The sequence below is a fragment of the Tachypleus tridentatus genome, chromosome 7, assembly GCF_004210375.1.
Source record: "Tachypleus tridentatus isolate NWPU-2018 chromosome 7, ASM421037v1, whole genome shotgun sequence".
NCBI lineage: Eukaryota > Metazoa > Arthropoda > Merostomata > Xiphosura > Limulidae > Tachypleus > Tachypleus tridentatus.
In genome coordinates this window covers 136,711,989-136,737,661 of record NC_134831.1, presented here as the reverse complement: position 1 = coordinate 136,737,661, position 25,673 = coordinate 136,711,989, and the positions used below count along the sequence as shown (strand labels likewise).

The 25,673-nt window shown below is 30.1% G+C and overlaps 1 protein-coding gene across 11 annotated transcripts in view; it reads left to right on the top strand.

Annotated features, from left to right (window-relative positions):
* Positions 1 to 25,673, top strand: part of LOC143256679 (phospholipid-transporting ATPase IF-like) — an 89,689-nt gene that overhangs the window by 46,146 nt on the left and 17,870 nt on the right. For 5 of the 11 annotated variants that reach the window (XR_013031435.1, XR_013031434.1, XM_076514194.1 and 2 more), the window contains exons 14-24: positions 3,115 to 3,257; positions 4,206 to 4,309; positions 4,738 to 4,851; positions 6,439 to 6,561; positions 13,075 to 13,223; positions 13,719 to 13,872; positions 14,753 to 14,855; positions 15,233 to 15,378; positions 16,521 to 16,580; positions 18,693 to 18,820; positions 24,670 to 24,808. Coding sequence is in view for 7 of the 11 variants with exons in the window: in XM_076514194.1 (XP_076370309.1) it covers positions 3,115 to 3,257; positions 4,206 to 4,309; positions 4,738 to 4,851; positions 6,439 to 6,561; positions 13,075 to 13,223; positions 13,719 to 13,872; positions 14,753 to 14,855; positions 15,233 to 15,378; positions 16,521 to 16,580; positions 18,693 to 18,820; positions 24,670 to 24,808 (1,363 nt within the window). In the remaining 4 variants the exon portion in view is untranslated. Of the gene's footprint in view, positions 1 to 3,114; positions 3,258 to 4,205; positions 4,310 to 4,737; positions 4,852 to 6,438; positions 6,562 to 13,074; positions 13,224 to 13,718; positions 13,873 to 14,752; positions 14,856 to 15,232; positions 15,379 to 16,520; positions 16,581 to 18,692; positions 18,821 to 21,714; positions 22,037 to 24,669; positions 24,809 to 25,673 lie in introns of those variants that run through there. The other 6 variants (XR_013031436.1, XM_076514200.1, XM_076514199.1 and 3 more) reach the window with 6 other exon arrangements.

Genomic DNA, 25,673 nt, shown 5'->3' with positions numbered 1-25,673 from the left:
CTAACATGAATTTTTTATTAATACATTGCCTACAGATGAATGCTTGTGTTTGCATTGAAAAATTGGTTGCATTAACTAGATGTGTTTCAGAATTGTACGTTACACTTCCTTTCATGCTTCAAGATTCTGATACCCTTTCTTGATACGAATGATGTTAAAGAACTGATAAAGCTTTATTTAATAATAATTATCACATCCGTATCATTATTACATGCTACCATTTCAAAAATTAAGGGCTAGGCAAAATCTTAATAATATTACCTATTACCATGTGAAAAAAGTATGAATTAGACAAAAATTTAGTAAAGTATTACCTGCTCTAATTTTAGAAGAATACAAACTAGGCAAAAGAAAAAAAATCAAAATAACACAATGTGGGAAAAATATTACCTATTACCACAGGGGTTCCCAACTTGTGGGTCGCGATTCCCTGGGGGGTCGCGAAGCCTTGGCAAGGGAGTCACGAAGCCTTGGCAGGGGAGTCGCATAGCCTTGTTAGAAGTAGCTTGGGATAACATTAATTTTATTTCATCAATTACATTTTCATGCTCTTACATTTTTTTGTTTCGGTACAAAGCAAAACGTGTGCTACGTTAGTTCAATGCCATTAGGTGATATTATAGGTGTATGTATGCGTGCCTGTGAGTGAATGTGCCTGTGTGAATGTGTATGTGTCTGCAACTGTATGTATGTGTGTACTAGTGAGTAGAGAGTATGTGAGTGCACGAGCATGTACGTATGCTTGTGTGGCTGTTTAGCTGTGATTAAGTGTGTGTGTGCTCGCTGTCAACACATGAGTCACCTGTCCGTTGCTGATTGGTGGATGAAGAATCGCGTGACTGGCCACGCTCCCTTCCCTCCCAATACTTACCCCATCATTACTCTACCTGCACCCCCCACAACTAGTCAGTGTAAGATCTACAGTTGCCAAAGCGTTCATTATTCAACATTTTTATTTTATTTTATAAGTAAGCAGTAGAGGTGAGTTATGTCCATAGCTAAACGGCGCAGATACTCAGAATGCTACCTCAACATTGGCTTCACCACTGTGCTCGCCAGCGACGGCATCGAGAAACCACAGTGTGTTTTGAAACATCCAGAATACGCAAAGAAGGGTTTGGATTTCTTCACACGGCATGAACGGTGTCTTAAAAGCCAAAGAATCGATAGAAGTGGGTCGTTTCAGCAGCAGAGTGCAGCCGTAGTGGAAGCTTCATATGAGATTGCATTCGAAATTGCTAAACAAAAAAAGCTTCACACGATTAGAGAAACACTTCTTAAACCCTGCATGATGAAAGCAGTAAATCTTATTCTTGGAGAAGCCAGTGCAAAGAAGATGCAGCAAGTATCCCTGTTAAATAATACTATACAGAGGCTCATTTGTAAAATGTCTATGGATGTGAAGGAACAGGTTTTGACTGAAATCAAGGGTTCCGCTTTGTTCTCCTTTCAGCTCGATGAGTCTACAGATGTAAGTTCATGTTCTCAGTTGCTTGTCTTCGTGAGATACATTAATTCAGGTGACATCAAAGATGAATTCTTATTCTGCAGTGCACTTGAAACCACAATAAAAGCTGATGATGTCATGGAAAAAGTTTCAACTTTTTTTCAAGACGAAGATCTTGAATGGGAAAACGTGTGTGGGGTTTGTACGGATGGAACACCGGCTATGCTGGGATCGAAAGCAGGATTCCAGTCAAGAGTGAAGAAGCTAGCACCTCAAGCAAAGGGCATCCACTGCATGATTCACCGATATGCTCTCACCAGTAAGACTTTCCCTGCCTCTCTGCAGGAAATGCTTGAATCTGTAATCAAAATTGTAAATTATGTGAAGACTCAAGCACTCAACACTCGCCTATTCAAAGAACTATGCAAAGACATGAATGCTGACCACGAAGTCCTTCTCTTCTACACAGCAGTACGTTGGTTGTTGAAAGGAAACATTATTAATCGTGTCTTTGAAATGAAAGATGAAATAAAGCTATTCCTGGAGACTCAAGAAAGGAAAGATTTTGTAGCTCACTTCGAAGATAAAGTATGGAATAAAAGGGTTGCGTACCTAGCCGACATTTTTGACCAGCTGAACAAGCTCAATTTGAAGCTTCAAGGAAGGGAAACACATGTTCTCCTTTTTCAAGATAGTCTTCGGGCCTTTGTTTCCAAACTGCAGAACTGGTGTCAGAAAACCAATCTTGGAAACATCGCTATGTTTGAAAAAACTGTGTGGAATGACGGATGAGTCTCAGATCCAACTGGATCAGTTCCTCAAGGATGAGATTACCGAACATCTTCAGTTTCTAGAAAAGGAAGTCGAGCGTTACTTCCCTGAGCTATCACAGGAACAGGAGGTCCTGGTAAGGAACCCATTTTGTACTGAACTTGATGTATCCAGCATCCCAGATGATATCCAAGATGAATTTCTGGATCTAAGGAACAACTCTTCAGCTCGTGATCTCTTCAAGGTGAAATCCTTGACTCAGTTCTGGTGCGCTATGTATCAGTCATACTCCAAAGTCAGCATGATAGCTTTACGTGTCCTTGTTCCATTTGCTTCAACCTACTTGTGTGAGGCAGGATTTTCTACTCTTGTCGATATAAAAACAAAGAATAGGAACAGATTGGATGTTGGAGATGACATGAGACTGGCTCTAACAAACGCCCGGCCACAAATTTCAAAGCTTGCTGCTGAAATGCAACATCAGGCATCTGACTAGCTGGGTTGGATAGCTGTTCAAACCTATGTTAATATTATTTTAAGAAATAAATGTTCTTTTTGTGAATTCAGGTTGGACCAATGTGATTTAATTTGCTAATAAATAATTACAGAATTTTTAAATATTTTTTTTTAGATGTTTCTTTCCCTCTCCTTCACAGAAAATAAAAGAAAAATTAAGCAGCTGATACTAAGCCCTAAGTAGAGGGTCACATGGGTTTCAAACTTTTAGGTAAGTGGTCGCGAGTGCCAAAAGGTTGGGAACCCCTGTATTACCATGTCAGAAACATGTAAGCCAAACCTGGAATACTGATAACCTGTTATAATATGAGAAAAATACAGATTAATTGAAGTGTTTATGTATATAAATATCCTTTCCACTTTAACTCTTGTTTTTGCAGGCTTGGAGTTATTCTTCATGGTGTGTTCAATGACACCTACTATGTAACATTCAAGGGGAAACTCCATAAATTTGAGCGACTTCACATCTTAGAATTTGATTTTAACAGGAAATGTATGTCAGTGATAATTAGAAATGAAGAAGGTATGTGGATGAACCATTTTGCAATCAGTTAAGACTGTATACCTTATTGAATTACTTAAATTATTTAAAGTTTCAGGATCAACTTGATATGTATATTCAGAAATAAAATTACATAAAATGGAACTAACATTGCAATAATCTTAATTTTACAAGTATTAAATCAATTAGAAAGATGAAGTGGGTTTTTAAGTAGGTCATGCAGTAACAACTTATTAAAGTAATATACCTCCAGATTATAGAAAGAATAGTTTTACTCACCCTATTTGTAGTTGAAATTCATCTAACAATCTTTCTTTACAAAGTTGCCTATAACAGCATCAAAGAAACTTTCCCAACGTATTAGCTTGTGAAGGAACAAATCACAAAATCAAATGAATCAAAGTATGCAAACTGTACATTGTTGATGTTCAACATGTGTGCATGCACTAGCTGTCATACTATTTTAATGGAGCATGACTTGCATAGTTTTACTAATAGGTGGTAGTGATGTCACTCCAGATACTGCTGGAAGTGCAAGGTTAAACATATAGCATTTACTTAGCATGACAAGATTGAGACTAGATGTGCAGAGTAAAATAATAATGATAGATATAAAATATACATTTCATTGCATAATGTTGTTGCTTCATTTTTAGTTTTCTGATTGACCATGTAGTGCATGACTCGCATGTCCTAACTGCACATTATTGGAAAACAAATTTTCTGATTTTGGACAGAATTTACTTAATGGTTTCTTACAGGATATATCTACTGTAGATAAAACTTTTTTGTGTGTGTTAGACTTACTGTAATACTTAAACTTATTATGTTTTGCAACAAGTTATTTATCTTATTCAAAAAAGAAATTAATATTGGAGAAATATTATTTTTTGTTTTAGTTTTGAGTAAATTTACAGAAATGTAGTGTTAGTAAAATCTTAAAACCAAATTTGTGTCTTTAAATTATAGGAAATATTTACCTGCTTTGCAAAGGAGCAGAATCTACAGTTATCAGTAAGTGTGTTTCTGGTCCAAAAATTGAAACACTGGCCCATGTGAATGATTATGCTCTAGTAAGTTTGCTTTCAACACATTAGTATTATCATTTTTCTTTGAAGCCAGTAATGTTAAATTGCAATAAATATGTGAAAACAGTGAAAATGTACCAAAAGTTTATTGTAACTGTTGAAGAACCAAACATCTTAGTGAAAACAACTTGTTTTATTTTGACTAGATCGTCAGAAAATAAATACAGATTTTATAAATGAACTCACTAGTATAAATATCATAAAGGTTTTCAACTTTTATAGTTTGATAAGCTAATATGATAGTACTTCCTGAAATATATCAATAGCCCAACATTACCTTTTAAACATTGTAGGAAATTACAACAGACTTTGCATCTCACATACAATGTTTATTCTTCTGGCATTTAAATATGTTGTTGAACTTATTAATTCATTCTTAAGGAACTTGTTATGGCCCTTGTTTTCTTGTTTAGGAAGGGCTTAGAGTACTGGTAGTTGCCCACAAACAACTCTCAGAAGCTGAATTTCAGAATGTTGACATTAAAATAAAAACAGCTCGAGCTGAAATGGTAGATAGGGAACAAAAAGTAAGTCTTTTGAAAGTTCTATATTTATAGATTTTTTTTTAGTTGTAAATATTTTATTTTCAAAAGGAAACATTTCTAATTGAATAAGTAAATACATTGATGCTTTTCTTCTGTCTTGCTTAATGCTTTAAGTGTAACACTTTGTGAAGGGGTTTTGACTTGAAATGCATTGAAAAAAGAGAGATCATAGTAAATATTCCTAAATGTATAATTCTAATTCTAAACTATCTTTGTCTTAACAATTCTGAACTTTTTGAAGTAATTTGACATTTGCAGCAGTCTTTCATTTGATAATATTTAACTTAAACCCTTTTAGAAACAATTCCTATGTAATCAAGTATCAGTAGAAAAATTTGTTTGTCTAATTGGCTAACTGATCAGTTTAACATTACTCATCATCAGAATAGAGCAAATTCCTGTCACTATTTTCTGTTTGATTTTAAATTGATATTCAACTGATAAAATGGACAACATATAAATTTAAAAGAAAAAAATTATACAAAACACCATATATAGCAGTACATATAAAGTGATACACTTGAACTGGATATACAAATTTATCATGAAATTCTTGAACTAATTTATCAGCTTAGTGGAACCCAGTGTTGAAAGTTACTTATGACAGAGATCAGGTCTGACTTTATTTACAGATGGGAATTATTGTTATTTTGACTGCATGTGTTTTTTTCTGTTTTTAATGGAGAAGTACATTTTTCAAAACAACAAGAACTAATTTTTTACCTTTAGATCACTTTCAACAAGAAAAAGTGATTATTATTGTTTTCTCCTTTTAAAACTTATGTTACATATCATACTTTACATGTATTAAAATTTTGTTTGTGCTATTCTTTTACAATTTCAAAAACTGTTGACAATGCATTAGACCTATGTTTAAGTGGAAAATATTTTTAATACGGTTCTTACATAACACTAGCTGGAATAATGATCAGTTCAGATGTTTTTTTTATGCAATGAAAACTCCAGTTATTCAATATTTAGCTCTTAAAATTTTATCTTATATTGAACTTATTCTAACAACTTAAGGGCTTGAACACTCAAATTAAAAAAAAACTTTCATCTAATTGTTTTGGACAAGTTGATATGTAACACAGACCTACATTGTAATGTTACTTCTCTTTGGAATAACCTGCCTTAGACATCAATATGCATGTTTTACACAGGGTTGATGACTTCAAATAAATAGCTGAAACATCATAAATGGTATAAATAATAATAGTTATAACACTTTTGTTCTGTTTGTGTTTTTCTGTATCCACATGAATCTTTTCCATGTAATCAGTTTTTATTACATTTTTCATAGATAATGTATAACACGGGTATCTGAAGAATTCACATAATTAGCTGAAGTGTTATGTATAGTTCTTTGTTTTTTTTAATCATATTTTTCTGTAACCTTTTTTCAGTTTTAATTGCTTTTTTCCATCATATGTTTTTCACTATTTAATTTTTTCTGTGTAAGAAATTTGTTTGCACTTTTTGTGGATAATGTTTCTACTGTGAAGATCATGAATTAAAATATGTTTTTATTATAAACTTTGAAGCAGCTAAACTGTTTGATACTTGCAGGTTTTGAGGGTTTTTGATGAAATTGAACAAAACATGACATTGTTAGGAGCTACAGCTGTTGAGGACAGGCTACAGGAGGGAGTTTATGACACATTAAGTGCTCTAAAAGAAGCTGGAATAAAGGTAGCATAACTGTGGGAAGTTGGAGAATGCTTGAAAACTGTTTAATATGTTAAACTTTGTATTTAATGCAATAAAAGTGTTGTTTTCTCAACTACAAAGGCCTAGCATCGATGAAAAGGGTGTGTAACTCACAGTCTTTTAGGGTGCAGTATCGAAATCATTTGCCAGATATGCTCACCTATTCAGCCCTGTAGAGACAATATAACATATTGATCAGTCCCAGGATTCATTAGTAAAGAGTAGCCCAAGAGTTGGGAATGGGTGGTGTTGACTTCTCTCTGGCCTATCACCCTAAAATTAAGGATGACTAATGCAGTTAGCTCTTGTGTAGCTTTGCATGAAACTTCCACAAATAAACTCTGCTACACATAAAAGAAAAGATTTAATTGTGCTGTTTTTTAACTAAGTGTTGATACTGGTAAAAGACCTAGAGTTGTGTGACATTTATGTAGTGCTGTTAGTATTATGTTGTGTGACATTTATGTAGTGCTGTTAGTATTATATTGTGTGACATTTATGTAGTACTGTTAGTATTATGTTGTGTGACATTTATGTAGTGCTGTTAGTATTATATTATGTGACATTTATGTAGTACTGTTAGTATTATATTGTGTGACATTTATGTAGTGCTGTTAGTATTATATTGTGTGACATTTATGTAGTACTGTTAGTATTATATTGTGTGACATTTATGTAGTGCTGTTAGTATTATGTTGTGTGACATTTATGTAGTGCTGTTAGTATTATATTATGTGACATTTATGTAGTACTGTTAGTATTATATTGTGTGACATTTATGTAGTGCTGTTAGTATATATTGTGTGACATTTATGTAGTACTGTTAGTATTATATTGTGTGACATTTATGTAGTGCTGTTAGTATTATGTTGTGTGACATTTATGTAGTGCTGTTAGTATTATATTATGTGACATTTATGTAGTGCTGTTAGTATTATATTGTGTGACATTTATGTAGTGCTGTTAGTATTATATTGTGTGACATTTATGTAGTACTGTTAGTATTATATTGTGTGACATTTATGTAGTGCTGTTAGTATTATGTTGTGTGACATTTATGTAGTGCTGTTAGTATTATATTATGTGACATTTATGTAGTGCTGTTAGTATTATATTGTGTGACATTTATGTAGTGCTGTTAGTATTATATTGTGTGACATTTATGTAGTGCTGTTAGTATTATATTGTGTGACATTTATGTAGTGCTGTTAGTATTATATTGTGTGACATTTATGTAGTACTGTTAGTATTATGTTGTGTGACATTTATGTAGTACTGTTAGTATTATATTGTGTGACATTTATGTAGTGCTGTTAGTATTATATTGTGTGACATTTATGTAGTACTGTTTAGTATTATATTGTTGTGACATTTATGTAGTGCTGTTAGTATTATGTTGTGTGACATTTATGTAGTGCTGTTAGTATTATATTATGTGACATTTATGTAGTACTGTTAGTATTATATTGTGTGACATTTATGTAGTGCTGTTAGTATTATATTGTGTGACATTTATGTAGTACTGTTAGTATTATATTGGTGTGACATTTATGTAGTGCTGTTAGTATTATGTTGTGTGACATTTATGTAGTGCTGTTAGTATTATATTATGTGACATTTATGTAGTGCTGTTAGTATTATATTGTGTGACATTTATGTAGTGCTGTTAGTATTATATTGTGTGACATTTATGTAGTACTGTTAGTATTATGTTGTGTGACATTTATGTAGTACTGTTAGTATTATATTGTGTGACATTTATGTAGTGCTGTTAGTATTATGTTGTGTGACATTTATGCAGTGCTGTTGAGTATTATGTTGTGTGACATTTATGTAGTGCTGTTAGTATTATATTATGTGACATTTATGTAGTGCTGTTAGTATTATATTGTGTGACATTTATGTAGTGCTGTTAGTATTATATTGTGTGACATTTATGTAGTACTGTTAGTATTATGTTTGTGTGACATTTATGTAGTACTGTTAGTATTATATTGTGTGACATTTATGTAGTGCTGTTAGTATTATGTTGTGTGACATTTATGTAGTGCTGTTAGTATTATATTGTGTGACATTTATGTAGTACTGTTAGTATTATATTGTGTGACATTTATGTAGTACTGTTAGTATTATGTTGTGTGACATTTATGTAGTGCTGTTAGTATTATGTTGTGTGACATTTATGTAGTGCTGTTAGTATTATGTTGTGTGACATTTATGTAGTGCTGTTAGTATTATATTGTGTGACATTTATGTAGTACTGTTAGTATTATGTTGTGTGACATTTATGTAGTGCTGTTAGTATTATATTATGTGACATTTATGTAGTACTGTTAGTATTATATTGTGTGACATTTATGTAGTGCTGTTAGTATTATATTGTGTGACATTTATGTAGTACTGTTAGTATTATATTGTGTGACATTTATGTAGTGCTGTTAGTATTATGTTGTGTGACATTTATGTAGTGCTGTTAGTATTATATTATGTGACATTTATGTAGTACTGTTGAGTATTATATTGTGTGACATTTATGTAGTGCTGTTAGTATTATATTGTGTGACATTTATGTAGTACTGTTAGTATTATATTGTGTGACATTTATGTAGTGCTGTTAGTATTATGTTGTGTGACATTTATGTAGTGCTGTTAGTATTATATTATGTGACATTTATGTAGTGCTGTTAGTATTATATTATTGTGACATTTATGTAGTGCTGTTAGTATTATATTATTGTGACATTTATGTAGTACTGTTAGTATTATATTGTGTGACATTTATGTAGTGCTGTTAGTATTATGTTGTGTGACATTTATGTAGTGCTGTTAGTATTATATTATGTGACATTTATGTAGTGCTGTTAGTATTATATTGTGTGACATTTATGTAGTGCTGTTAGTATTATATTGTGTGACATTTATGTAGTACTGTTAGTATTATGTTGTGTGACATTTATGTGGTACTGTTTAGTATTTATATTGTGTGACATTTATGTAGTGCTGTTAGTATTATATTGTGTGACATTTATGTAGTACTGTTAGTATTATATTGTGTGACATTTATGTAGTGCTGTTAGTATTATGTTGTGTGACATTTATGTAGTGCTGTTAGTATTATATTATGTGACATTTATGTAGTACTGTTAGTATTATATTGTGTGACATTTATGTAGTGCTGTTAGTATTATATTGTGTGACATTTATGTAGTACTGTTAGTATTATATTGTGTGACATTTATGTAGTGCTGTTAGTATTATGTTGTGTGACATTTATGTAGTGCTGTTAGTATTATATTATGTGACATTTATGTAGTGCTGTTAGTATTATATTGTGTGACATTTATGTAGTGCTGTTAGTATTATATTGTGTGACATTTATGTAGTACTGTTAGTATTATGTTGTGTGACATTTATGTAGTACTGTTAGTATTATATTGTGTGACATTTATGTAGTGCTGTTAGTATTATGTTGTGTGACATTTGTGCAGTGCTGTTAGTATTATGTTGTGTGACATTTATGTAGTGCTGTTAGTATTATATTATGTGACATTTATGTAGTGCTGTTAGTATTATATTGTGTGACATTTATGTAGTGCTGTTAGTATTATATTGTGTGACATTTATGTAGTACTGTTAGTATTATGTTGTGTGACATTTATGTAGTACTGTTAGTATTATATTGTGTGACATTTATGTAGTGCTGTTAGTATTATGTTGTGTGACATTTATGTAGTGCTGTTAGTATTATATTGTGTGACATTTATGTAGTACTGTTAGTATTATATTGTGTGACATTTATGTAGTACTGTTAGTATTATGTTGTGTGACATTTATGTAGTGCTGTTAGTATTATGTTGTGTGACATTTATGTAGTGCTGTTAGTATTATGTTGTGTGACATTTATGTAGTGCTGTTAGTATTATGTTGTGTGACATTTATGTAGTGCTGTTAGTATTATATTGTGTGACATTTATGTAGTGCTGTTAGTATTATATTGTGTGACATTTATGTAGTGCTGTTAGTATTATGTTGTGTGACATTTATGTAGTGCTGTTAGTATTATGTTGTGTGACATTTATGTAGTGCTGTTAGTATTATATTGTGTGACATTTATGTAGTGCTGTTAGTATTATATTGTGTGACATTTATGTAGTGCTGTTAGTATTATATTGTGTGACATTTATGTAGTACTGTTAGTATTATATTGTGTGACATTTATGTAGTGCTGTTAGTATATATATTGTGTGACATTTATGTAGTACTGTTAGTATTATATTGTGTGACATTTATGTAGTACTGTTAGTATTATATTGTGTGACATTTATGTAGTACTGTTAGTATTATATTGTGTGACATTTATGTAGTGCTGTTAGTATTATGTTTGTGTGACATTTATGTAGTGCTGTTAGTATTATGTTTGTGTGACATTTATGTAGTGCTGTTAGTATTATGTTTGTGTGACATTTATGTAGTGCTGTTAGTATTATATTGTGTGACATTTATGTAGTGCTGTTAGTATTATGTTGTGTGACATTTATGTAGTGCTGTTAGTATTATGTTTGTGTGACATTTATGTAGTACTGTTAGTATTATGTTGTGTGACATTTATGTAGTGCTGTTAGTATTATGTTTGTGTGACATTTATGTAGTACTGTTAGTATTATGTTTGTGTGACATTTATGTAGTACTGTTAGTATTATGTTGTGTGACATTTATGTAGTGCTGTTAGTATTATATTGTGTGACATTTATGTAGTACTGTTAGTATTATATTGTGTGACATTTATGTAGTGCTGTTAGTATTATATTGTGTGACATTTATGTAGTACTGTTAGTATTATGTTGTGTGACATTTATGTAGTGCTGTTAGTATTATATTGTGTGACATTTATGTAGTACTGTTAGTATTATGTTGTGTGACATTTATGTAGTACTGTTAGTATTATGTTGTGTGAGATTTATGTAGTGCTGTTAGTATTATGTTTGTGTGACATTTGTGCAGTGCTGTTAGTATTATGTTGTGTGACATTTATGTAGTGCTGTTAGTATTATATTGTGTGACATTTATGTAGTGGTGTTAGTATTATATTGTGTGACATTTATGTAGTGGTGTTAGTATTATATTGTGTGACATTTATGTAGTACTGTTAGTATTATGTTGTGTGACATTTATGTAGTGCTGTTAGTATTATGTTTGTGTGACATTTGTGCAGTGCTGTTAGTATTATGTTGTGTGACATTTATGTAGTGCTGTTAGTATTATATTATGTGACATTTATGTAGTGCTGTTAGTATTATATTGTGTGACATTTATGTAGTGCTGTTAGTATTATGTTGTGTGACATTTGTGCAGTGCTGTTAGTATTATGTTTTGTGACATTTATGCAGTGCTGTTAGTATTATGTTGAATGTTGTATTTAGTTGTTTGAAATACATAAGCTTGAATTAATTTTATTTTACAGTCAGAATATTGATTTTTTCAACAGAATTTTAAAAAGAAATTTTAAAAACTTAGCAATACATGAAATAGTATTTGTACACATAACAAAAACTTGTAAGTGTCCTAATTACTCTATGAAATGTGATTTTTCTTAAAGTAGTTTTGAGTTATATATTAAATATTTTTGAGAAACCAGCCATTTTAAAATTTATATGTATATGTACATATGTGTTTCACAAAATGAAGGATTTGGTGGAATGTAACATATTTTTAACTTGTATTATTCCATTGTTTGATAATATTTTGTCCTTGGGTGATTGGAAATTCCAAAACTAGGGTACTTTTATAAAAAATAAAAAAATATTAAAAGTTACTTTTTAATTATCATAATTGTAGTGACTTGAATTTATTTTAATTGAAAAGTGTAGACCAAATGGGGCTTGTGCTCACAGTGTCAAAGCTATGACCAATGTATTATAAAATGTGTTGAGAAGTAAGAATCAGGCTATATTTTCAAGACAGGTCAAAAAACACGAGTAATCTGAAGTTAAAGCAGAATTGTTTTAACAAGTTATACAGTGGTTAGTGATTAAAGAGTTCTAGTAATATGAAATTTCTTATACATCGTAGTTTATGTGTGCTATTAACCCAGAGACAGCAGAACTATAAAACCAATAACATCTATAACCAGAAATTCCTGTTAATCACACCAATAGCAAAAAGTTACTTGAAGTTACACATTTGATATTATTATTTATATAAAGAAGTTTGAATAAAAGAACTGAAAAGATTAAAATACTGACACTGAAAATTACTTTTTTTTATTTATTTGTTACTATTTTGTTAAGTTCTGTGTATAATTAATTTTGATTTGTTACTTTTTATAATAATATTTTAACATCTGTATTTTTGGCATAACCTGTGACAAAGGATCAACGTTTATGGAATGTCTTTTTTCTCATCACTTTTGTACTTTAACTTTTCTTGATTTTTAGTCTGTGAAAATTTTTTTATGGATAAAGATTGTTTAGTTTGCTACTTTTTTTCTTGTTTTAGGTTTGGGTGTTAACTGGAGATAAAGAAGAAACAGCAATTAATGTTAGCTATTTATCAGGTCACTTTCAAAAAGGTATGGAGCTTCTGAAGCTTGTGTGTCAGAGGACTAGCAGCCAATGTCATAAAAAACTGAACAAAATTAAAGTTTTGTAAGTCAGTTTTTATTTTGGTTGTAAATGAAACTGGTTTAATAAATACTATTTCTGTAACCAGATAATGCTTTCTTTAGATATTTATGATTACTTATATATTTATTATACTTGTATTACAGTAGCAGTTATTATTTAGTTTTTGGTATCATTAGTATATTGAGTCAAGAGGTATGCATGTTATTAAAACAAAGAGGTGTATCACATAATAGAAATTTCAATACGATGTGACAACTAAATTAGATTATGTAATATTAAAACTTCAGGGTCGTGATATAATTAACAGAAAGTTTCCTCTGATTGAAAAATCATGTATTACATCTTAAACAACTGGGTGAATTTTTCTCTTTTTGTAAATAAAATCTGAACTATTCAGAATTCAATAGGAATTTATAGAGTTTTTTGTTTTATTTTTCAGTTTGCTATGGTAGTAATGGATATATATAGTTTGTTGTTTTTTCATTACTTGAAACTGTGGTTGCTGTTTATTTTCAGGATAGAAAAAGAACCTCTCAAAAATTATGCTCTTGTTGTAGATGGTCACACGCTGACATTTCTTCTCAGTGAGCTTCGTGACAACTTTTACAAAGTTTGTTGCCAGTGTAGTAGTGTCCTTTGTTGTCGTATGTCTCCCATACAGAAAGCAGAGGTTTGTTTTCATTCACTATATTAATGTATATTGTGTGATGAGAGTCTTACAGAGGCAGGCAGTAAATAGTGACCACGTACATATCAGGTTATTAAATCTTTACGTTGTATATAGTATATAGTGATGTTTCAGTTTGTTTTGTTTTGTTTTTTACTAAACTTAAAGATATGTGAACAGTGTTTAAAGCACATAAAACTTGACTTATCTCATAAAAACCCAAAGAACATTTCTACCTTATATTATGGTTTCTAAAATTTATCAACATTGGAAAAAAACTTGATATTTAACCCTAGAATGTCAGCATTAAGTATTCAATTATTAAAATCAGGTGATAGTGACCCTCTGTTTGAATTCTAGGGCTTAAATATGATTTGTCCAGTTATCGAGATTTACAATATATATTTCATAGTGCAACATATTATAAGTTGTAGTATGGAAACTGTAATGATCAGTTTGGGGTCAAGATCGAGGTTGAATTAGTTGAACCCTTCACAAGAGAGTTAATTGAAAAGTACAGTAAAGTTTACTATGAAATAATTAATTCTATGTTATTGTCATTTAGTTTCACTAATAATTAATAATTTTAATTGTGTTTGATATCATGTGCTATTTTGTTTATTATTTAGGAAATGTTTAAATAATTTATGATTAATTAAACTGTAGTGTTTTCTGTTTTTTCAGCTGTGATGTTGAACATGCTAATAAGCTATTTCTTTAAATTTATAATACTCTGTTTGCTGAATAGCTATTTAAGGTTAGTACAACCATCTAGTAAACATTAAAAGAAGAAAGCCATTGAAAGCAAAAGTTATCATTGTCTAATTTAAGGTCTAGGACAGTTGGGACTTGTATTATTTGATCAGAATAGGTTTTATTGCAGATTGTTAAGTTCATCAAGAATGGATCTGAGAAGGTTGTCACTGCTGCAGTAGGGGATGGTGCGAATGATGTCAGCATGATTCAAGAAGCTCATGTTGGTTTGGGTAAATCTCTCTCAATTAATTTATGGAGTTAAACAAAAACTTCCTTTTATATTCATATATAGTTGTGTGTAGAATTTAGTGTATATCTGATGTAATCCTTTTCATTTCAAACTGTTGTTAAGGTGAAGAAGCTTAGTATGGAGTAATAGTATTAAAAATTAGAGAAGATATAAAAGTGTTGAGATGTCATATAGATACAAAATGTTAAACCTGTAGAAATCATTAAGGTTATGACCAAACTTTAATATCTTATATTATAATTACAAGAAAAATGACACACTGTATTAAGTTGTTTCAGTGATAAGTTAGCTTCTCAAAGTTTCATATTTAGTAGTAATAAAAGGATTTCAGTTATATTTAAGTTTTTGAATCTTCAGGCATTATTGGTAAAGAAGGCCGCCAGGCGGTACGATGTAGTGACTTTGCTTTTGCTCGTTTCCGGTTCTTGCTACGTGTTCTCCTTGTTCATGGTCATTACTACTACATTCGGATTTCAACATTGGTGCAGTACTTTTTTTACAAGGTACTCTCTGTTTTGCTTTTTTCTATCATACTAAGCCAAAAGGTCAGAACAGAACAGTAGTAAATTGATGTTTATAGTTCAGAGTTATAACCCAAACTTTGGTAATGAAATGGATCTAGGTTGCATTGGTTTGTGTTATTTTTAAGAAAATTGTGAACTTTCTCAAATCCAGTTTTATTCCTTTTGTCTATCAGTCTATAAAATTTATATTAACTTCATTTAGTGATGCAACCTGTAAACTATAATTCGTGATGTATATAATAGATATTTTGGAATTAAAAAAAAAAAATTGCATGAAAGTTAGTGTATTAAACTTTGATTTATTAATTGTTTTTAGCTATGAAATATCCAGTTATGACGTATAATCTTAAAGCTGTTAATACTTTATTCTGTTTTTTCACTTTTCTGTGTTCTAGCTAGGCAAACAATACATTCATCAGTTAACATAAAAATTGTAATATAAGAGGTATTTATATAATTTGTGACATGCTTATATTATTAAATTCAGAATTGCTTACAATACTCTTAAACATTTGAATTTTAAGTAAATTGGCAATACAAAATTAAGATATGTTAACTCTGAATACCAAATAGAACAAAACAACTGATAATATTATATGAGTAAAAGAATTTCTACAAAAACTGCTGTTCAATACAAATAATGAGATGGTTAAAAAAGGGCAAATGTATAAATATAGGAGATATCTGGGAAATGCGTTGAAAAAAAAGTCTTTATGAAATAATGTGAAAGTGAACATTTACACACACTATAGTAAAGCCCATTGTTCTCAGTGGAGCACAGGAGAATGGAAATGACCGTCAAAGATGCAGCTTAGTACAAATTATTTTGTGGTGTTAAAGTTTGATCATAATCATCATAGGCTAGCCTTGCTAATGCTGCTCATATGAAGGTTAAAAGCCAAGATGTTTTGTTGTGTACTGTGTATTCAGAAATTCATGATGTATTGGATTAGTAACTGAGTAGTCTATACTACTTTATTTTATTTGGAACATAAATTTTTGTTTTTAGTCGTAAAATCATCAGTTATTAGGTTTATGCTATATAATTAAAGTTTTTTTGAAATTGTTTGGCTACATTTCATTATTAAATATATACAATAGTATACAATATTATTTTTCAGAATATAGCTTTTATCATACCTCAAGCATATTTTGCAAGTTATAGTGCCTTTTCTTCACAGGTAACAGTATATTTTCTTTATAGGTTCTTATTAGTTCTAATTATTATGAGCAGTAAATCACCATTATTATGCTTCCCACTTAAACACTTATGTCACATATGTATTAATTGTTTCATACACAACTTAATTCGTACTTTGTTCTTGACATGGTGTAATGTTTTATTTTTATGAAATATTGTTCTTCATTGTGGAAAACTTCTAAGTTACTATGCTTTATAATGCTCTGATATAGTATAATTGGGCACAAGTTCACTGTACTAATTTGTCCTAGATTTATATTTTCACACACAACTTCTAGTTATGGGCAGGTCATCTCATTTCTTGTTTTTCAAAATAAGCACCTTCCTAATCTTTTGCTTTTCTCTACTTATTTACTTGTCAGTTATGAGATGACTTTATCAATGCTCACTAAAGTACAGAATTGGAAATCTATTGAAATTGATGTATTTTAGTCTAGCAGTTCTATCAGAGAGTAGTATACCATGTAATATAAAATATAAAAATTGATTTATATTCCATTTTTGTTAAAACAGTGCTTATGTCTTTGGCTTTTATAGAGCTAGCATCTGATGAAGGCTATGTCCCAAAATATTTTGCACTGTTTTCTAAAAATTGAATGTATGAAAAACATTTGTTATACTTTGGGAATGTAGATTATTGCATGTTTTAGTTTGGGGATGGTGGCTTTTGCTTGTTTTACTCTCTGGTAAATACTTTCTGTTAAGGCTATCCTTGATTTAATTAATACCTTTTTAACTTATTATTGTATTATTTAAATATTCCATATTAGTCTAGCTGTTCTTCAAACCGGTCTTCTTTTCAATAGGTCTTTTGTCAAATAGAATTTTACTTTCATTTAGTTGAACGAGTTTGTAGATTTTTCTGAGAATTTTTTTTTCTTTTTTCTTTATTTTTGGATTTCTCCATAACCCGTGGTTATGTTTTTTTTAAATCAATCAGACTTCTGATCCTAGAAACTTTGAGTCCAAGTAATGCACCATGATATTTTATGATTCTTTATTAGTTTCCTTTATGCATATATTCAGTTTATTCTTACTTCCTAGTTTTCACTTGTAGTTTGAGAGAAGCCTAAGTGCACAGTAATCATATTGCTTTCTTTATGTATCTGGATCTACAAAACCTCGTCCCTTATATCCTCATTTTGTAAAATTTATTCCATGTTTTTTGGCCATAGGTCTTTTCCATCATATTATCTAGACTTCTGTGTTTGGTTTCTCTGTTTTAGCCTAAATTTGTTTTGTACTTTTTGTCTTGAGGAATGATTTAAACTTTAAGTCAATCTCTTGATTTAGAACATCAATAATGCCTATTGTTATGTCTTTGAATAGTCTATTGCCCATTTGGATGTGACAAAGCTATGTGATAGTGATGCACATAGTCTGCTATTTCACTTTTGTTTCTTGCCATCGTATATCATGCTATGTGTTTAAATATCCTATAATCTCAAAATACTTTATTTTTGTTATTATAATGAAATTTTCCAGTATTATAACCCCAATTTTTTTTGGTGAGATGTCCTTTTTCTTTTCTTTTTTTACAAAATTTGTGCTTTTTTGCATAAATAACTGATTACAGAAATATGGATTACATATTAATAGATTGTAGTTTCAAAAATTTCACATGCTCCTGAAATTTATAAATTATTTTAATACTTTGTATATAATTTAGTTACTCGTTTATTCTACAACAGTACCTTACTTCTAATGCTCTTTAACATTGTTAAGACAGTTGTATTCTCTAATGTTACACGTGTTGCTTTCTGTTTCTTTTTTTAAAATAACTTAATAATTAAATGTGACAAAGAGCAGTTGCTTGAATCACTGTCACTTAATAATAATAATAATCAAATTTTGCTTGTTTATAATCAGTTTACTTTTATTACGGTTTCTTTTGGAGAATTGTTGTATTCAAAGCTTTATGAGGTATACAAGTATTAATGTGCTGTGAAGCTTGAACAAAAGATATTTTAATCTTAAGGAACTGTATATTGCTAAAACATTAGGTTATGCACGTAAATAAAGGCAATTTTTAAATCTGTTTGTTATCAGTACTAAGAGCTGTTTATCAATTAACTACTGGTGTTTTCTACAGCCAATTTACCATAGCTTTTATCTTATGTTCTACAATATCTTCTTCACCTCACTTCCCATTCTTGTGTTTGGCTTGACAGAACAGCACCTTAGTCAAAAACTCTTGCTCAACAAACCACACTTGTACAGGTTGGTTTATCAGCATATGCTTACTTAAACAGTATTTCATAGTATGACTTGTTTTATGTTAAGATGGTAAATATGATTTATTATGCATGTTGCAACCAAATACTAATTTTGTAAATGGTATTTTGTGTGTGTGTGTGTGAATTTTTTTGCACAATTTAATTTATAAAACTCTTCATGTAGAATTTTATCATTTGTGTATAAAGCTAGTTGGTGTGGGTATTAAAACTGTAATAAAGTACAGAGAAACATTTTGACTTTCTTAGGTTATCTTTAGGTTAACAAAAAATCAAACTAACCTGAAAAACCTTGTTAACACAAAGATGATCTAAGATGGTTGAAATGATGTTCTGCACTTTCTTTTAATTAGAGTTGAAATAACCATACCAGCCATCTTTAGTAGAATATATTTTTACTTCAAGTAGGTTTCTTGTCATCATGAAACAGTGTGCTTCACTGTAGCTGCACTTGTATTGGCTCCGTAGAAAGTACTTAACTAAAACATTATTTAATTTTTTTTTACGTGAAAGGTATAGATTTTTTAAATAATTACTGTATTTGAAATAAATCTAAGGATAAGCCTAATAGATTAAGTTGGCTTCTGAAAGCTAGTTAATTATTTCAGGCTGGTGAGCAGTTTTTAAGTGTTGAGTGCACAACTGTATATCAAATTAGAAAAATTTAAATGAAGTAACCCTCTAATACTGTTTCAATGATTTTTTACTTAAAATAATTTTAATTTGATGTGTGTAATAATTATTTACTGTAATTTACAAAGAAATATAAAAATGTGTTTAAATTTACATTTCTGGACATATGTGAGGAGCTTCACCTGTTAACGACAAAGTTAAGTATTGTGTTGTGTCCATTTTATTGTCCATTCTAGAGCATGAGTTTATATTGCTAAGAAATTATCATTACTTGAGAATATAGTTGTCAAGGTTTGTTTTTTTCATATGACTTTCTCTGATTTTATTAGGACAGCCTCTTTTCCCACCCTTTTCTGATTTCGCAGCATTTGATCAGAAGTACTAAAGTAGCTCAGCTTTGAAAATAGCTGTAGGCATAGTTTAAATACCATTGGAATGAACAAATTATAAACTATTTAGGTCAATGTAGAGTGAATAAAGTTATATAAGAAATAAATTATTGTGGGAAAGTGCTCAGGTGTTGCTGCTGCATTGAAGAAGTTTAAAAGTAGGAACAAACCAGAGACATGGGAAGTTTTTATAGTATCTATACAAACCCTGATGGACCTTATTATGACTGGAGATTGTATATTGTAGGTGAAAACAAAATATTATGTACACTGAAACCCTTATTTGTTGTTAAGTGTATCCTATTCAATAAACACACATAAAGTAAGGACCTTATAAATTTTTGAAAAGAAGTTTATTTATTAAACATAAGTTGATTTCAATGAAAATATTACTAGCAAGAATATTGTTACTTAGTCTGATTTGACATAATTTTGAATGGTCAGGTCCAAGGATACCAATAAATCATTGCAACCAGACGTAGTAAATATTACAAGTAAGATAAAGTATCAAAATGAAGACACTAAATATATCAGTCAAGTTGAAAATTATTGGATATACATAATGAAACTTCCTGAAAGGAAGTATTGATAATTACTTACAATAAAAAGCTTATTCTCTTTGTCACTATGTTGAGAATGCTTTTTTTTCTTCTCAATACTGAACAATACACATGGTAGCTAAGCAACAAAACTCTCACTTGGTTTTTCTTAGGCCAATTATACTGTTTATGTTGAATGATCAATATTTGTGTTGATTTCTTAGAAAGACATTTTTTTTATTCTTTATATTTGGATACCTTCACTGATATAACAGCAAAATAGTTTAATTCAAAGGTTTTATGACATTGAGGTTCAGCCAAAAGGAAAATAAAATTTACCAAGTAGTGTTTCAGCTAAGTCTTATGTTTATGTATTAAAGTATACTGCATATAGGTCTATTATTACTGATAGTATGGAGTCAGTGTTTTAAAAGTGATAAATGAACATTATTTAATAAACATTTTTTTGGGATTTTAATGTATTATCTACTTGGCCTTAAAATATAAAGAAAAATAAATATTAGTTACTACCAAATATCTTTTATCCTTTTGAATGTTTTTGTCAGAATGTCAGCACCATGTCCTGTCCTATAATACAGTGAAAAGATTCAAGAGTGCTATATTTAAGTCTCTTTCAGAATGCACACGTACTCTTGTTCACAATAACTTCTCATTTTTCTGCATAGTATTTACTAAAAATGTGTTGATTAAAGAATTAATTCAAGGTTGATGAAATAAATGAAGATTAAATGTATTTTAGAGGTACGGACAAATTTGTTCTAGTTGAATTTTGTGAGTTTTATTAATCATTTGGTAAAGATTTAGTGTCAACTTTTGATGGGCTTTTATTCTAGTGTTTTATAAAAATATTGTTTTAAAGCATCAATTTTGAAATTGTACAACATGAAAAAGGATTGAAAAAGTAATTTTGATTTTGAATTTTTTTAATCCAAAATTATATATTATTTAGTAACTTTGTTATATGTTTCATGCAACTTATTTAAGTATTTTTACTGTAAGAAGGAAAAAATAAAGCAGAGGATGCCAGTGAGACATCTTTGATCTGGGAAGGGTTAACATGTTTTAAAAATTAAATTGATTTGTGGGTGATGGTTAGTGTAACTTTTAGCATTTATTTCTGAATGATACTTTCTATTGTTAAACACAAATGAAAAATGTTTGCATCAAAATTCTAAAACGTTAGAGGAGTTTCCTGATTTCATGAATAGTGTTTAAGTAAGTAGGTCATTAGTATAAACAATAACAAAAATCCATGACCCTCACTGCAACCCACTGAGATTTATCTAAATTTTTAACAGGGATGATTATTGTCTCCCTGTTGACAGATTTCCACTATTTCTATTCTAACATTGGCTGTGCACCCAGTTTAATCAAGTCCCCATAGAAAAATGCTGGGGCCATGACAAAATACTGGTGCTAGAGGATTCGATCCAAGATTACCTTGTCTGCTTTGATGTTAGTGCTAAACCACATTCAGTATATGAAGCTTCTTTTAACTGGCTGATTGAGAGACAGCTAACCAATCACACAATGTCTCTTGAAACTGAAAGTACCTGACCCAGAAATGCATGGACTCCTTTAAAGTTCAATAGTGGATGAGTGGAAAGGAATGGTGTAGAGGTGGGCATTATAATTTTCTGTATCTGCTTTAATAGCACGCACATTTTGCCCAGTTTTTATAATTACGTAAATTATGGTATAGCCTAAATTCTCAGAGATAAGTACGATTTGATTAAAATTTGGGGAAGCTGGTATTTGACAAAGTTCTTGAAATTATTTTCAGTAATTAAGGGGCTTTTGCTACAAATGAAAACTTGTTAAAAGTGTACTAAATGTCTGCATTTTTGAGATTATTTTCAGTTTAATACATTGTCATACACAAGATGGGTAAATTAAACCAGTGATGAATTTCATACACACAAGAAATCAGGCAAAACCTATGGTTTTGCCTGCATTTCCTTTTTCTACAAAATAAATGTTGAGCTTGTGATTTCTAAGAGAGAAAGATCATAATCTTTATGATGAACAGCACAATAATTGAAAAAAAAAAAAATTAGGTTCAGTAGAGGCTCTAACATTAACATACATGATAATATTGCATATTTGCCTTTTAAAACACTCATTTAAATTATCAGTAGTTTGCCCTAGAAGAATCTGATTTTGTACAATTATTACCCCAGTATTTCATGAAATGATAAATTTGTACACAACTCTGATCATTGCAATTGATTGTATGTATTATCTGTCTAAATATTTCATGAAAGGACCAACTTGTATGTTATTTTGATTATTGGAACATGTCGTTGTCATACCAAACATATTTATCCTTTCAACCATGGGGGCATTATAATGTTACAGTTAATCCCACATTGGTAAAAGAATAGCCCAAGAGTTGACAGTGGGTAGTGATAACTAGCTGCCTTCTCTCTAGTCTTATGCTTCTAAATTAGGGACGATTAGTCCTTGTGTAGCTTTGCATGAAATTCCATAACAAACAAACAATCATTGAAACATGAGTTAAAGTGACAATGGTCCAATACTGATCATTGTAGCAGTAAATCCTTCTATAATGGAGCAATGGCATGTCCATCTGTATATCTATCTACCTATGAATGTGACCAAAATAATAAATACAGTGGTCCAATTTTTTGTGAAATACAACAAGATCACACTGTGTGAGGTGGTGATTAAGCCTTATGAAATGTGGCACTATCTAGTGCAGATAGCTCTTGTGTAGCTTTACATGGATATTCAATACAAACAAACATTTTAGGGAATTCCTTTTTCAATGTTAAAAATTAGGGTATTTTGAGGATTTAATGATGAGTTATTTTTTTTAATTATTGTAAATTCCAAACCACTTGAAAGTCAGTGGGGGTGTCTACTTTCTCATCAGTGTAGGTTACTGTGACAGTTTGTTTCAAATAACTGATTTAAGCACTGTGATGACTATAACTTTGTTGAATTTTCTGATTAATATCTTTTTTTAAAAAAAAGTTTTGTTATTTTTATTTTCTCTTTTCACGCACCATTTAATACATACAAAATAAATCTTATGCAGTTGATTCTCAAGACATATGTTTCTGAAACACAGTTAATACTGAATGGTTCTGTCTTCATGTTAAATGTATGTCTTTTCTGTGTGTAAACTTCAGCATGATCAGCGTTAGTTTTCATGAACTATTTGTTTTTTAATCATTAATCTTAAAGGTAGTCAGAATAGTTTGATAGGAAAATGATTTATCATGTTTTAATATGCTATTGAACACCATTACAAACACAACTATAGAAAGCACAATAAAAGTTACAATGTAGATAACATGGCCTAAGAAGTATTATATACTTGTATGTAAGTATTTAAGTGGTCTGTTATGAATTTTATGAAATATTTCAAAAGAACTTCAGGTTGTAAGATAAACATTCAAATTAGGTCATGGCTGCTGAAGATTAGCTCATTACTACTTTTCAAAGCACAGTTTATATTATATCCAAGAAATAGCCAATAAAATGTTAAGGAAAATTTTGTGAATAAATTCTATGGTCTTTGGTAAATAAGCAATAAATTTATGCTAAAATCTGGAGTTCAATTCTCTATGGTGGACAAACTGCAGGTAGCCCATTATGTAGTTTTGTGCTAAAACAACAACAAATCAAATCTGAATTGTATAAATTAAGTAACTAAATTCTAAGATAATAATTGAAATATATATTCTGCATTGTGAAAGTTGATAATTTGTGTTCACAAAGTAGTGTATACTTTGCTTGTGTAATTCAGATTGGTATGTAGGAAGTTTTAAGAAGTTTTATTAGTTGTTTATATAAGTGTGTAGTTAATTTTGAACTATAAATCACCAGTTTAGTTGAGAATCCATCATCAGAACCAGGTTACAAACATTTGACTGTTTGTTATTATAAAATTAAGACTTGTATATGATGTGTTGGAAATCAATAAATTGTACTAGAACTGAAAGTTTTGAAAATGTAATTTTATCACTAATGCATTATGTACAGAATTGTTTGTGTCAACATTGTATTCTTATCCTTTTTCGTTCTTTCTCTTTGAATCATGTAAATTTCTTTGATTGTTATACTGGAAGCTTTGAGTCTGAGCTCATTTTCTTCATAAAGAAAGAATTTCTCACTTATTTGTTAACTATTACATCGTATAATGCAGTTTGCAAGTTTTTTTAACTATTTAATTGTAAGTGTATCTTTTTCACCTTCGTATCAACTAATTTTGTTTCTTGCTAAAGGAGTATACGAAGAAATGCCAAAATGACTAAATTACAATTCACCAAGTGGATTATACAGGGATTTTGGCATTCACTTGTTCTTTACTTTGGTACACATCTTTTTTGGATAAAGAATACTACTTGTTTTTTGGATGGTCAGGTTGGTGTTTTCTTTTTTGACATTATGTTTATTTTTGAAACCATTTTATTGCTAAATAATTATCTTGATGCACTTACAGGTCATTATTTTCTTTATAAAATACTAAAATTTGGAGTGAACTGTACAGAAATTGGTGGCTGTTTTGGAAATCACAGTGATGATAAAAAAAACAACAACTAAAATTGCTTCTCAATGAAAACTTAGCATTAGAACTATTATGTATTACAATTTCAAGTACCCAAAAATTGAGTTAAATTGTAATTTAGATTAAAAGTTAAATAAATGTCAATATGTATCCAATTTGTGATACTTGCCAGCAAGATTAATGAACACAGTTTCTTTTTTTTATACAAATACATTTTAATATACAAACAAAAACAATTTATTATAAAAGTTATTAGAAATAATAATTTTTGTTCAGTAGTTTTACAAACAAACAATATCGAGTCTTCTATCTGGTCTGGAACTTCTTTGGTATCTTGTCAAGGGCTCAAAATGAGCAAATTAATCTTCAGTAAATGTAATCCTCTTAACAGGGAGCTAGTAGCTCTGTGGTTTTGTTTTCCATTGATCACACATTGAGTTTTTCTCTGCTGAAGTTATATAATGTCTTCATAAAAAGTTGTAATATCCAGTGTGAATCCACTGAGGTTAAATTATATGTAATGTTTGATTTTTTTATTAAAGTTCCTGGTCAAATATCTGAAGTTCTAAATTAATAAGCAGTAATCTCAGTCATAGCTTTCAAGGATTGTAGCACCCCATCTGTAGCAAATAAATATATATATTGTCTCTTAGCACATCATGTTGGTTATGTTTATAGGCATGATAGAATTTCTAGAATTTTTAGCCTGCACAACAATAT